Below are 14,850 nucleotides of genomic sequence, written 5' to 3' on the forward strand. Positions count from 1 at the left end.
ATTCATTTGGTTCATAATATTTGAGCTCTTGTCCACTTGCTGTGTACATCATACTTGTGTTAACTAATTTTGTGGATTTTTTGTATGTTCGTTGAAAAAATTTAGATTTTCCATATTTACTGGTTTAATTTTTGTGTCTAAATTGCAAAAAATGGCGTTTTCCCCTTCTATTCTTGTTGCTTCTTGTTACGTGTTTACTCAGGATTGTACCTTTTCCTATTTTGCTCAAAGCATGACCTTTTCTTGAGCCGATTGTCTTTATTTATCTTTCTTTTGCTCTATATTTCTAAACTTTTGTTACTTTTCCAACTAATCCTATGGGATTTTGAATGTATTCATAATAAAAGATTCAGTTTTTTAGTTACTCATTTTCCTTCTTTTATTTCTCAATCGGATATGTGTTAATGTTTTCTTTGTTTTTCTTGTTTTGCATGGAAATTCCATCCGGATTCCGAATGGGCTTCCTTTCCTTTGCATTGATTAGAGGCCAATGAGGCCTCTCTTTTTGAGTCAAACTTCGAGGGAAAAATTTCAAAAGTTCGACCTTGTGGCATACCGAAACCAAGGAGTCGAAAGAAGAAGAAATGGATTAAAGTCCTACATTCGAAGTGGCCAAGAGACAAAAGTCTCATCTGTTATTTTTATTTTAGTTTATTTATTGTTGTCTTTATTTATTTTATTTATTCATTTGGACCTCGAAGCCAAAGTTATATTTAATACAAGTGAAGTGAAAACTAAAGCCGAAAAGGAGCTCGAAAACAAAGAATTAGGACAGGCGAAAGAATGGGTCAAAAACCCAACTAGATTAGGACTGGGTCGACGGTTTGGGCTTAAAAGCCTAAATCACTACTTCTCCCCTTTTCCTTTTTTCTATTTGCTTACTTGCTTTACGTGTGCTTGGCGAACGTAGTTAAATCCTTAGTTAAGTCACTAAAAAACTAGTTTTGCATAAACACCAAAATATTCCTAAAATCACTTTTATTTTCAAAAAAAAAAAAACTTTTTTCAAAGTTAATCAAAAGACAATTTTCAAACAGTCCGGATAACCGCAAGTTAGCGGACGTTTTAGGTGCCTAACACCTTCCTAAAACGTTAATAGGAACCGCTTATCTAAAATCTATTAACTTAAACGATTTTTCTGTTTTGAATTGTCTAAGTACATTACAAAGGTTTCTTAATTCCTTTTTCAAAATTAAGTGGCAACTCTCTTTCAAAAGTCAATTTCGCAAAACAAAAATGGTGAGTCTGCTGGGGATTTTTCGAACTAGGTTCTAACCAAATGTTTGATTTCGTCTTTTGATTAACTGTTTATGTGTTTATATGTTTCGATTTTGTAAATATTAACTATCGCATCTCATGGCATATCTCTGCATTATTTAAACTATTTTGGGATTTCGTGGATGTCCCGACCCCTGCTGTTCAATTCTAAAATGTGTTGGAAATGTGAATGGCTTATTAGCACGTGAGTCGTCTAACGCTATTCGTATTTTCAAACTCAAGTTGTCCTCTTGAGAACTAGTGTTCAAACCCACTCTAGATATCGAGGATAGAACGAAACCAAAACCCTATTTTAGGCATTAGCTTAGAACGACCCAGTACTCGAGCGGGGTATTGGGACCATTAGAAAACCTGCCCTATGTGTATTGACCCCGAGTCAATTACAGACGAATAATATTTATGTGTTGAAAAAAATACATGCTTGTCTAATTCAACCCATTATCCTTTGGCGTCCGGGGAAGGCTTATCTTTGTTTGCTTTCATGTAGGATATGGCTCAACTACATTCCCACGAAAAGTTCAAGATGGTTACTACACCTGATGATTTCTTGAAACTATGGTGGGACCACATGAGTGCAGAAGAGAAAAAGATTGTTAGAACACACATTGGGCATCTTTCTTCTTTGATCGAGATGGACGCTTGGCCCAAAATGATCCATGTACTAACAACTTTTTGGGATGATCAGAATATGGTATTTCACTTTGGGGATGTTGAATTGACTCCCACCATTGAAGAGGTATTGGTTTGTTACGAGAGTATGAAAATGTGTTTTAAGAGAAGGGAGACACCTGATAAGAACATTTTAGTCCCGATTGTGTAGGATCGTCAAAAGATCAAAGAGGTATTTTTAACTGACGACGACACCTGGATAGGAGAACGTGATGGAGAAAATATCACTTTTCGTGATTTGTATCATCGGTTCAGGAGATTTAATGCTTTTAAAACATTTGGGCGTAAATATGAGTCAGAAGCAAAATGGAAGGAGACGAGAGCCTTTGCGTTTGCGGTAGGCCTACTTGGAACCATGGTGTTCCCACAAGGGGAAAATGACACAATTCATTTGAGGGTTGTCTCAGTGACCCATGCACTCTTCTTTGGAATGGAGTACAATTCTAAAAAGGTATTCCACAACTTAGCTCCTATGATTGTCGCCGACCTATATCTAGCTTTGGGAAGGTGTCAAGTCGAGAATAATTTCTTTCAAGGTTGCAACCTTATATTACAATGGTGGATGATGATGCATTTGGTGAAAAATCCTAGAACGGCACAACTTAACCACAAAATAAGGTGGAATCTGCTAGAATCGCACGACATGTGGTTGTTTTTACACGGGTTCAAAAGGGAAGCATCTCATGAATTTTGGTTTAAGACTCTTGGAGAATTAAGAGATGACGATGTCCAATGGTCCTTTAATTATCTTCATTCAGGGAAATACATTATTCGAGGGGGCGAGTGGCCTTTTCTAGTGCTTTCGGGTCTCAGGGGAACCCGTCCCTACAATCCTGGCAGAGTTCTTAGGCAATTCGAGATCAAGCAGGAGACGCCTCAAATTGATTTTATGCTTAGATTCTTCACCGAATATGATGAAAGCGAGCCCCCGCTCAAAGACTACATGATAAATGGATGGATAAGGAGAAGGTAGAAGGAAGTCTCTTCCCGTATAGGGTATGAACATGAAGTCAGCGACACTTACAAGGAGTGGTTAAAAAAGAGCCTCGCCAGAGCATTGATTCCGGGGCCGAACGTGCCCACTTGGATCGTGGATATAGAATCCGAGCATCAAATCCGACTCCACAGGCTTCAGGATGAATTTTAGAAAAGTGAAATCGTGCACCGACAGATACATGTAGAAGATGCTTTAACAATACGTATGTTGAGGGAAGAGTTAAAAAGAGCTAGGCAAGAGGCTGATGATGCTAGGCAGTGTTTAATCGCTTTGGATGATAGCATGGCCTCTCAACTTGATCGTATAGAAAAAATGACTTACGACAGCAAGTCACAGTTATGCGGGAGTCATCTGATCATCAATAGGTATCAAATAGCACAGGAGGTGAACAAGGCAAAGAAGGCAAAGACAGACGAAGGAGCCTCCGATAGCTAGTTTTTCTATTTCCCCTGAACGGGAACTTATTTTCTTTCATGTTATTTCCTTTTTTTCCTAAAGATTGTATCCCTCTTTTGTTATTTTTTTTTAGGCATTTATGCCCTTTTTTGTGTCTATATAAGTTAGGGGATAATGGATTGACTTTAAGGAAGCATTTATTTTCTTCAAAATCGTTAGGCCTGAACCCTTGGCTCAAAAAAGGTCACCCCAGTTAGGATACGCATTATTATAATATTTTGTGTGATATAATTGTCTTATGTGCTTATGTGTGTTTATTTGGATCAAAGGCAAGTTTATCCGCTATACTCCTATGGATGAATTTGGGTAAGACTCAAACAACTCTATGTGGTTATTTCTTTTCAAATATTTTACATTACTTATCACATACGGAAACTAACACATCTGCCTTTGAGTTATTTTACTTAACAGATAGTAGAAACTACTCTGTGTTGATATAAGCTGGTAAAACATCCCTACTTCACCTAGTCAAAAGCGCACAAAATCCCATCCTTTGACCATCATTCAATAATGACTGGAAATAAAGAAGAAAATGCATTGACCATCAGGGACAATCTAATAGTGGAACAGAATGAGATGATTACGGAACTCGCAAGAAAGCTTGAAATGCTTCAGGAGGAAATAAATCGTACTTGAGATTTGGCTCACCTGGCCGTCACTGTTAATAGTTCAGCTTCAGGAGGACACGGGTCTCCACTCCAAATCCCTTCCCTTAGTATACCTATTCTCGAGGATCAACCAAATAATATATCATCCGTCTCTGCCCCTCCACTTGTCTAAAATACCAATCGCAAAAATAACCTAGATGCCTACCATCCATAAAATCCATCTCTAACCCCACAAAACCCATCTTCGAATCTATTCCCAAATCCCCAGAACACATTTTCAAATCAAGAAAATTCATTCCTAAATCCACAAGATTTTCTTCCAAACCCGCAAAATCCATCAAATCTATTTCTGAATCCACCAAATTCGTTTCCAAATCCACAGAATTCTCCTCCAATTCCACCAAACCACTCGTAAATTCTACAAAACCTTTCTAAATTTAAAAACATCCTCCCCTTCTACCAACAAACTTCCTTTCATCCGCAAAATCAAGCCTCCTTTCCAAAGCCCCCTCATGCCATCATATCCCCCGACATCTATAATCCCCTTCATAATCCCGAGATGGACTATTACGAAGAGAAGGAGAAAGATTGGAGGACCGAGCGTGAAATGAGGTTGCTAGCTATGAATGAAGAGATCATGAGGATCAAAGAATCTCATGGAGAGAGGGACCATGATGGTTTAGGGTACAATGACTTATGTGTTCACCCTGGAGTAGATCTACCAAAATGGTACAAAGTCCCCAAGTTTGAAGTGCTTGATAGTGCTGGGAATCCAATGTCCTATTTGAGGAGGTACTGTGAGCAACTGGTAGGGATTGGGAAAAATGAGGTGTTATTGATACGCCTATTCATCCGAAGTTTAAGTGGTGAAGCTTTAGAGTGGTTCATGTCTCAGCAGCCAAAAAAATGGACTGGTTGGAAAGCATTGGCCAAGGGTTTCCTCGACAGATTCGCATTTAACATTGAAATTGTCCCGGACCGGTATTCACTAGATCGGATCAAACAGAAGAGTGATGAGAGTTTTTGAGACTATGCTTTTTGTTGAAGGAAGGAAGCTGCCAAAGTGCAACCCCCCATGTCCGAGGAAGAAATGGTATCTGTGTTCTCTCGTGCTCAAGAAGGAGAATATTGTACCAGGATGGTGTCTGCTGTCAAGGAAACTTTTGCAGATTTGGTAAAAATCAGGGAATCACTGGAAGAAGGTATTCGTACTGGAAAAATTATCACGACCCCAACATCATCCGAAACTGCTATGTTCTCAAAGAAGAAAAAGAAGGATGTAGGCATGATTTCTGCTGATTCTATTGCAAAAATAAAAAAGACGTTCAACACTAGGAACATTTTCTCTTCTCCGCCATTATAAAACTTTCAGCATGTATTCTACACCCAACCCCAATACCAAGTTTCACTTCCAAATGTCCAACCCCAGTACCAAACACCACTCCCAAATAGTCAACCCCAGTACCAAGCTCCACTCCCAAATGTCCAATCCCAATTCCAAGCTTCGCAGCCAAATATTTTTCCCCAATGTCAAGTTCGACTGCCGAATTATCATCCTAATTTCCAATCCACTCTTCCAAATATCCGAAAAAACATCCAAGCACCTCCAAATTATCATCAAGTGCCTCCTGCAAATCAAAATCAATAACACTCCGCATCTAAACATCGAAAAGAAACCTCCCCAAAACTTCACGCCACTTGCTAAAAGTCGCACCCAACTATTTGAAAGATTAAAGAATGCCGGTCACTTACAATCGATCCAGCCAAAGCCTGTCAATCCCAACTCCCAATTTTGTTATCCTGATCAAAATTTTGCCTATCATTCAGGAGCAACAGGGCACGGTACCGAGGACTGTTTTATCTTGAAACACAGGATCCAAGATCTGATTGATCAAAGGGTCATCACGCTTTAGTCACCGATGCCAAATGTCAACAGTAACCTATTGCCTAATCATGGGAGACCTACAGTTAACATGATTGAAATGGAAGGGGAATAGGCGTCTGACAAAACTATTACTAAGGTGAATTCAGAAGAGTGCAAAAGGGCGGAAGAGGTAGAAAAGATAGAGAGAGTTGTGGTTGCCTTAAGTATCAACGAGAAAGCCCCATTTATAGTAATGATGGCCCCGATCCAAGTGTACACTCCCCCGCCAAGGAAGGAATTTATTGTATAAACCGCTACTGCCTAAGGGATGACGCGATCGGGACGATGCTACATCCTTGAAGAATTGACCAACAAAAAAGATTCACAGAAATGGCCAATCACTGAAGGGGAGGATGAGGAATTTTGGAGGCGTATGCAACCCAAAGATTATTCAATTGCCAAACATTTACAGAAGACGCTATCCCAAATCTCCATTTTGGCACTATTAATAAGTTTGCAATACCACTGACAAACTTTATCGAAGGTCTAAGATGAAGTGTATGTTCCCACAAGAATGAGTGTTAAGAACCTGGCTGCGATGATAGGAAACATTATGGGGAATCATCGCATATCATTCAGTGATGAAGAGTTGTCGTTTGAAGGAGCGATGCACAACAAAGCGTTGCATATCACTATCATTTACCGTGATTATCCAATTAATCAGGTATTAATAGATGACAAATCTGGTGTGAATATTTGTCCCCTCTTCACATTGGTTTAAATGGGCTATGATTTGGGAAATATTCGTCAAAGCACATAAATGTGAGAGCATTCAATGGAGGACAGAGAGATACCATAGGAGAAATTGATTTGTACATCTAAATGGGACCTGCTGAGTTCAAAACTAAGTTTCTTGTTATGGATATTCATCCTAGCTACAACCTTCTCTTGGGAAGACCATGGATATATAGTGCAAAGGCCCTGTTCATTACCCCTTAATCAACTATTGAAGTTCATTTGGAAGGATCATGAAGTAGTCATCCAAGGGGAAGGAAGCCGAACGGATCATCCTAATGGTTATGTGCCGGTGATTGAACATGTTCCAAAGGGTAGTAGTTTCTATACGGTTGAAATTATAAATGCTGTGGAGAAGGACCTGACGCTCAAAGCGCCAATGCCTTCTGTCTACAAAATAATTGTGATGGTGATGTTAAGAAATGGATTCGAGCCTGGTCGAGGTTTGGGTAAGAATCTACAAGGAATTATTGAGCTTGTTATGATCCTAGAGAAAGCCTCTAAGTATGGGTTAGGATATCAGCCTACCGAGAAGGATGTGGTTGAGGATAAGTCAGATCAGAGTCTGTGTAGGCCATTTCCGCTCCTGTACCAGTCATTTCCTGTACAGGAGGTATCGAATGATGATGGTCTTGAGGATGGGATAAGAGATTTGTTCGAGGGATACAATGCTGTACCAGAAGATTTCCCAAAGTCTGGTGGGGTGAAGAAGATTGTGCCAGGGGAGGCCTTGCAAAATTGGACCTCCACTCCACTCATAACCCGTCGCCCGTCGTGGTAAATGAAAGGGCAATTACTAATAGTTTTAAAATCGGTGATGATCCGAAAGAGGCCTTGCAATCCACCCTTTATATCTTAAAACTTTTTTTTTTGTATTTTACTGCTTTCAAAAAGGCATGGACTTGTATTTGCGTGAGTCATGAGCCATGGTTTTGTAATTATCTCACAAATTTCATTGAAAAGGCCTTCATTCATTTAAAAAAAATTATTATTCCTAAAACATTCTTATTCGTATATTTTTTTATTATCTCATTATCATCTAACTTGGTTTGTTTGTCCATTACAGTAACAGTGACTTAAAATCTGCCAATGTCATGTCATGTCAAAGCTTAGACAAACAAAATAAAGGGAATGATGATGATCGAAAGAACGGTGATGAGGAACAATTAGTTGAAGATATAGAAGAGTTTGAGAACCGAGAAAATCCTAAACTAGAGGAAATTGAAATAGTCAACCTCGGAGATCATGATGAAATCAAAGAAACAAGTGTCAGCGTCCACCTGGTGGAAGCATAAAAGAGAGAGCTCATTCACCTGTTGCGGGAATATATTTATGTTTTTGCTTGGTCCTATGATGATATGCCGGGATTGAGCACCAATATTGTGTCGCATAAGTTACTGATAATCCAGAGTTTGATCTAGTCAAGCAAAAAATGCAGAAATTCAAGCCATATTTAAGTCTAAAGATCAGGGAAGAAGTGACAAAACAAATCTAATCTAAGGTTGTGGAGGTCACAAAATATCCGACGTGGTTGGCCAATATCGTCCCTGTGCCGAAGAAGGACGACAAGATTCGAATTTGTGTTGACTATAGAGACATGAATAGAGCCAATCCTAAAGATAATTTTTTTGTTGCCCAACATCTACATCCTCATCGATAACTATGCAAAGCATGAAATGCAGTCATTCGTTAATTGTTTCGTCGGGTATCACAAATATTGATGGATGAGAAAGATGTAGAAAAGATGGATTTTATTATGCCCTGGGGTATTTATCATTATAGGATAATGCCGTTTGGTCTCAAGAACGCGGGTGCAACATATATGAGCGCTATGACGATAATTTTCCATGATATGATACATAAAGAGATTGAGGTGTACGTGGATGATGTAATTATCAAATCCCGCGAGAGTTCAGATCATCTGACTCATCTGGAGAAATTCTTCAACAGATTAAGAAAGTACAATTTGAAGTTAAATCCTGCTAAGTGTGCTTTTGGTGTGCCATCAGGGAAGTTGTTGGGGTTCATAGTTAGCAGAAGAGGCATCGAGTTAGACCCATCCAAAATCAAAACAATCCAGGACTTGCCACCGCCGAGGACCAAGAAGGAAGTTATGAGTTTCATGGGTTGTTTGAATTACATTAGCAGGTTCATCGCTCAATCGACAGTCATATGCGAGCTAATTCTCAAGATAATGAAGAAAAATGCATTGAATGAGTGGAAAAAAGAATGTCAAAGAGCTTTTGACTGCATTAAGGATTATCTGTCTGCACCGTTGGTTTTGGTTCCACCAAGAGAAGGAATTCCATTATTGCTTTACCTGTCAATCTTAAAAAATACTTTTGGATGTGTCCTCAGGAAACATGATGAGACCGATAGGAAAGAGAAAGCCATTTACTACTTGAGTAAAAAGTTTACTCCATGTGAAACCTGTTATACTCTTGTAGAAAGGATATGTTGCACTTTGACTTGGGCCGCACAAAAGTTAAGGCATTATCTGTCTTGTACACGAGATACCTCATCTCGAGAATGGATCCATTGAAGTATATATTCCAGAAGGCCATGCCCACAGGAAAGCTAGCCAAGCGGCAAATATTGCTGAGCGAGTTTGACATCGTGTATGTAACTCAAAAGGCAATCAATAGGCAAGCTTTGGCAGATCATTTGGCAGAGAATCTAGTTAATGATGAGTATGAACCACTTCGAACTTACTTCCTAGATGAGGAAATTCTATTTGTGGGAGAAGACATTATAGAAATTTACCCTGGATGGAGGTTATTCTTTGATGGAGTGGTCAACTTCAAAGGTTTAGGAATCGGAGAAATGTTGGTCTAAAAAATAGGTCAACATTATCCAGTAACTGCTAAGTTACATTTCCCATGCACTAACAACATGGCCGAATATGAAGCTTACATCCTAGGTCTCAAATTGGCACTTGATATAGGTGTTCGTGAATTGCTAGTCATCGGGGATTTAGATTTGCTGATTCACCAGGTATGGGGAGAATGAGCGGTAAAATATTCCAACCTTATGTTTAGCTGGTACAGGAATTATGTGGAAAATTCAAATAAGTTCATTTCAGACATATCCCAAGGATACAAAATGAGTTTGTTGATGTTTTGGCCACTATATCCTCCATGATTCGGCACCCAGATCAGAGTTAATTGATCCTTTGGAAATAAGCTTGAAGGAGCAACCTGCGCATTCTGCACATGTTGAAAAGGAGCCCGATGGAAAGGCATGGTACTATGACATTAAAAGGTAATTAGAATTTGGAATATATCCTAAAGAGTCCAGCAACAACCAAAAGAAAACAATTCGGCGTTTGGCAAAAAACTACTTTCCAAGTAGGGAATTTCTTTTTAGGAGAACGCCTGATTTAGGATTTTTAAGATGCGTAGATGCTGCGAAAGCCAATAAATTGATAAACACATAGGAGTTTGTGGACCCCACATGAATGGGTTCGTCCTTGCCAAAAAGATCCTGAGAACCGGCTACTTTTGGATAACTATGGGGAATGATTGTAGTAAGTATGTGCAAAGATGTCTAAAATGTCAGACACACGGAGATTTGATTCGAATGCCTCTACACGAGCTTCATGCAATGAATTCACCTTGGCCTTTTGGGGGCATGGATGTTATCGTACCAATAGAGTCATCATCATCGAATGGGTATAGATTTATTTTGGTTGTCATTGACTACTTCACTAAGTGGGTCGAAGCTGCGTCATACAGAGTCGTCACTAAGAAAGTGGTTGCAAATTTCATCAGGAATAACTTGATTTGTCAATTTAGAGTGCCGGAATCAATCATTACTGATAATGGGGCAAACTTGAACAGTCACTTGATGAAAGAAATTTATGATCAGTTTAAAATCGTGCATCGCAACTCGACCGCGTATCATCCACAGATGAATGGAGCTGTAGAAGCTGCCAATAAAAACATCAAGAAGATCTTAAGAAATATGGTCGAAAATGATAGATCATGGCATGAGGTGTTACCTTATGCTTTGCTAGGATATCGCACAATAGTTCGAACCTCCATCGGGACAACTCCCTATTTGCTGGTTTATGGGAATGAAGCTGTGATACCTACGGAGGTTGAAATACATTCCCTGAGGATTATTCAAGAAGCCGTACTAAGTAACGAAGAGTTTGTTCGCACTCATTGTGAAAAACTCATGTTGATTGATGGAAAGAGAATGGTTTCCATGTGTCATGGTCAGTTATATTAGCACAAGATGATTCGTGCTTTCAACAAGAAAGTGAGAGCTCGAACATTTGAAGTTGGGCAATTAGTTCTCAAATGCATACTCCCTCACCAAAAAGAGAACAAGGGCAAGTTCGCTCCAAATTGGCAAAGTCCATACATAGTTCGCAAGGTACTATCTGGAGGGGCTCTGATTTTGTCTGAGATGGAAGGCCATGAGTGGACCAAACCAATCAATTTTGATGCGGTGAAAAGATACAATGTTTGAAGGGAGTTCTAGTTTTGTAGTTATTAGTTTATCTGTAATCACCGTGTAATAATGTGTTTTATTACGTGTAGTTGCCTAGAACACCTTTTCCTTTATTTACGAACTACGTTTGACCTGAATTCTCAAGAAAGGGATACGTAGGCAGCCTATGTCGGATTCAGTCAACCCCTTAGAAAATTTATCCTTTCCCTTTATGTATGAACTACGTGATGACCTGAATTCCCAAGAAAAGGATACGTAGGCGGCCTATGTCGGCTTCGGTCAACCCATTAATTTCTTTTGTATATCCCTAGCGTAGTCCTGAACTATGTTTGACCTGATTCCTGATTCAACGGGATATGTAGGCGCCCCAACAGCTCGATCATATAACCCCAGAAAATAAAAACTGGGGCAGAATTTTCGAGAAGGAATCTCAAAAATACACAAGAGAAGATCAACATCCAACAAAGAGAATGAAGATCAGCAAAGACTTCAGATCCACTCAAGATGATATTATCTCAGACTACTTTAAACTGGGGCAGAAATTTTGAGGGAGGCCTCAAAATTTCAATCAAATACTGGAATATATTTCAGATTCCCCAGCACTAGAGGTCAAAGTTGAGATTTGATAATAATCACCTGTGATAAAGTCTAGGAAGACTGAATCTTCGTCTTTGATAAAAACTCTGGTAGAGATCCTCGACAATGCTGAATCCCTAGCTATCCTCCGTCAAATGTCGAACATTATTAGAATCAAGAGAAAGAAGGTCGTTGAGCTAGCACATGACATGATTGGCAGAGATTTTTCAAAGTTTTGCAGGAGTTCTCAAAACTATTTTCTAAAAATTAAGAGTACTTTCAAAAAATCTATATAAATCTTTTACTTAGTGATTGCCTAGACATCAATTAGGACGGAGAGTCATGGGTGGAAGTCCCAACATGATGAAATACCTGAAAGATGGCGAAGGAAAAATCAAGGATCAAAGGAGGTCAACACGGAGTAGTTTCACTCAAACTAATTATTTTTTGTGGGCGCTGGGACCAATACACAAAAATAAGAGTCTCTTTTAAAAATCTCCGGGCAAATTAGGAGCCATACCAAAGCACTAATGCTCAAGAACGGTATTTTTGGGTAGCCCTAAAAATGGGTTTAGTACCCATATATTGAAGACCTTTTTAAATGTCCATCTCATTTCTTGAGATAATGGAGGACAAACAAAAGTGTCTTATCTTTTTTACAAATATTGTATTTAGAATTTTTCTAAAAACAGTCACTAGCAAAAGTGACTTTGTGTTTACTAATCTTCTACCTTGAGTATAGGTACATGTAGAAAGCAAGACCCTGACAAATAATTTCAGGTAAAACTATTTTTAATTTATCATAAGAACCATTGCATGTCATTGCCAAGAGGGCCATTGCATGTCATTGCAAAGAGGGACTTTGCATATAATTACTGAAAGAGCCATTGCATGTCATTTCCAAGAGGGCCATTGCATATCATTGCTGAAAGGGCCATTAAATATCATTGCCAAGATGGCCATTGCATATCATTGCCGAGAGGGCCATCTCATACCATCGGCCAAGAAGGTTATTTAATATTTGTTGACACGCTAGACATAACACTAGCGTCGAGGATATCATCATCATTTTATATCTGTTGACACGCAAGACACAATGCTGGCGTCGAGGATATCATCATCATTCAATATCTATTAACGTGCTAGACACAACGCTGGAGTTGAGGATATCATCAGCATTCAATATACCTGTTGACACGCAAGACACAACGCTGGTGTCGAGTACATCATCATCATTCAATATCTATTGACGCGCTAGACATAGCTTTGGTATCGAGGATATCATCAGCATTCAATATATCTATTGACACACAAGACACAACTCTGGAATCAAGGATATCATCATCATTCAATAGCTATTGATGAGTTAGACCCAACGCTGGCGTTAAGAATATCATCAGCATTCAATATATCTGTTGACACGTAAGACACAACGCTGGTGTCGAGGATATTATCATCATTTTTATCTGTTGACACGCAAGACACAAACGATGGCGTCGAGATATCCTCAACATTTGAATGTATTGAGAGCACACGATTTGAAGGGACGCCTTTAATTTGCTATCTAAGGATGAATCATATATAAGATTTTCTAGAAATTAACAATTTGAGGGTCATCTATAAGTCATATTATTTGAAATAGGATAGTGTGCAAGATCACCTATGAGTTGATAGCCTATAGGTCATCGTAATCCACAACAACATCCTAATCGGATAGTGTGCAAGGTCATCCAAAAATCGATAGTTCAAAGGTTATCCATAAGTCCCAACTAAATCCTAACTGGAGAATATGCAATATTATCAAATTGATACGTCCAAGGGTTCTCTATAAGCCACGTCATATCCAAGATCGATTATGTGCAGGCTTACCCAAAGACTAATAATTTTAGAGATTATCTATACGTCATATTGTATCCAAGGTCGGATGATGTGCAGGAACACCTGAAAGCTAGCGATTGGAGGGATTTCTGTGAGCCATCTCTTATCCAAAGTCGGATAATGTGCAAGATTACCTAAAATTTAGAAATTCAAAGGATATCTGTAAGTTGCCTTGTATCCAACGTCAAATAATGGGCAAGATTATCCGAAGATTGACAATTTAAGGGAAATTTATAAATCAATCGTCGGCTATAACCGGAAAGGTTATCATTCCACATACAACAAGTGATATAGGTAACCAATGGATTGCCACACCAGCACAAGATTACATGGTTGTAGGGACCGTTCTGCATAAAGTACCGCTAGTGTTTAAAAAAGCTACCCCACTTTGAAGACATATTCAATCAACAAATGTCATAATTATACAACAACTAAGAGAGTTGTTTTATTTTTGCCAGTTATTTCATTCCAAACAGGTACATGAAGATATGACTCCAATTTTCAGTCCATAACTCACGTGGAGATATGGTAAAAGACTACATACCTCTTTCGTGAATTATGTTTAGCACTAATACTTTTTGCTTGAAGCATTGTCGAGAGCATCCGAGAGGATGAAAATCTCAAATCAAAATCACAGGTGTGGATGACTTCAGATAGGACGCAGCACAACGTAGAACTCTTTGTTAGCAGCAAAATAGGACATAGTCTAAAGAGGGACGTCAAACTCTTTGGACACGAGCTAAAGGATGATCACCACCACCATCCAACCACACCCCTGTTAGAAAGCATGTAGGAATTCTGGGATATTTAGGTTTCATCTTCACCTTCGGGATGTTCCTAAACTCATACTGAGGGTAAACTTCGCTTTCTTTCAAATCCGAGTGACAACACACCTAGAGTTTTGAAAATTATGTCCACGTAAATTCTTGCCTATGGATGTGAAGGATCCCACATTCATGGTTAAGAGATTACAAGACTCTTTTCCATAACTCGATCATTAACTTGCCACTCATCCCGAGCCAAAGATCGTCTAAAATAGAAGACTATCTTTTCTACCGATCGAGTCGAACTACAAGTAGTCTAATTCCCTAAAGTCTAAGGGATATGTAGGCTGGGATCTACGTAGAAAACTCGACTGCATTCCAACCTCCCCCCAAATCCCTTTATTCCCCAGCTTCTCAGTTTATCAAAAGCTCTAAAACGGTGATAGTTGGTGAATTTCCTTGAAAATCGTGCTTAAAATCAAGCTTTATGAACTACAAGTGGCCTGA

At 39.0% G+C, this 14,850-nt stretch overlaps 1 protein-coding gene across 1 annotated transcript; it reads left to right on the forward strand.

The window, feature by feature from the left end:
- The first annotated feature begins 4,567 nt into the window (after window positions 1-4,567).
- LOC107865576 lies at window positions 4,568-5,371 on the forward strand. Its single transcript, XM_016711814.1, has 2 exons — window positions 4,568-4,989; window positions 5,056-5,371. Exons 1-2 carry the CDS (start codon window positions 4,568-4,570, stop codon window positions 5,369-5,371), a joined length of 738 nt encoding a protein of 245 aa, XP_016567300.1.
- Window positions 5,372-14,850: the final 9,479 nt, after the last annotated feature.

The sequence above is a fragment of the Capsicum annuum genome, chromosome 3 (genome assembly GCF_002878395.1).
Source record: "Capsicum annuum cultivar UCD-10X-F1 chromosome 3, UCD10Xv1.1, whole genome shotgun sequence".
Classification (NCBI taxonomy): domain Eukaryota; kingdom Viridiplantae; phylum Streptophyta; class Magnoliopsida; order Solanales; family Solanaceae; genus Capsicum; species Capsicum annuum.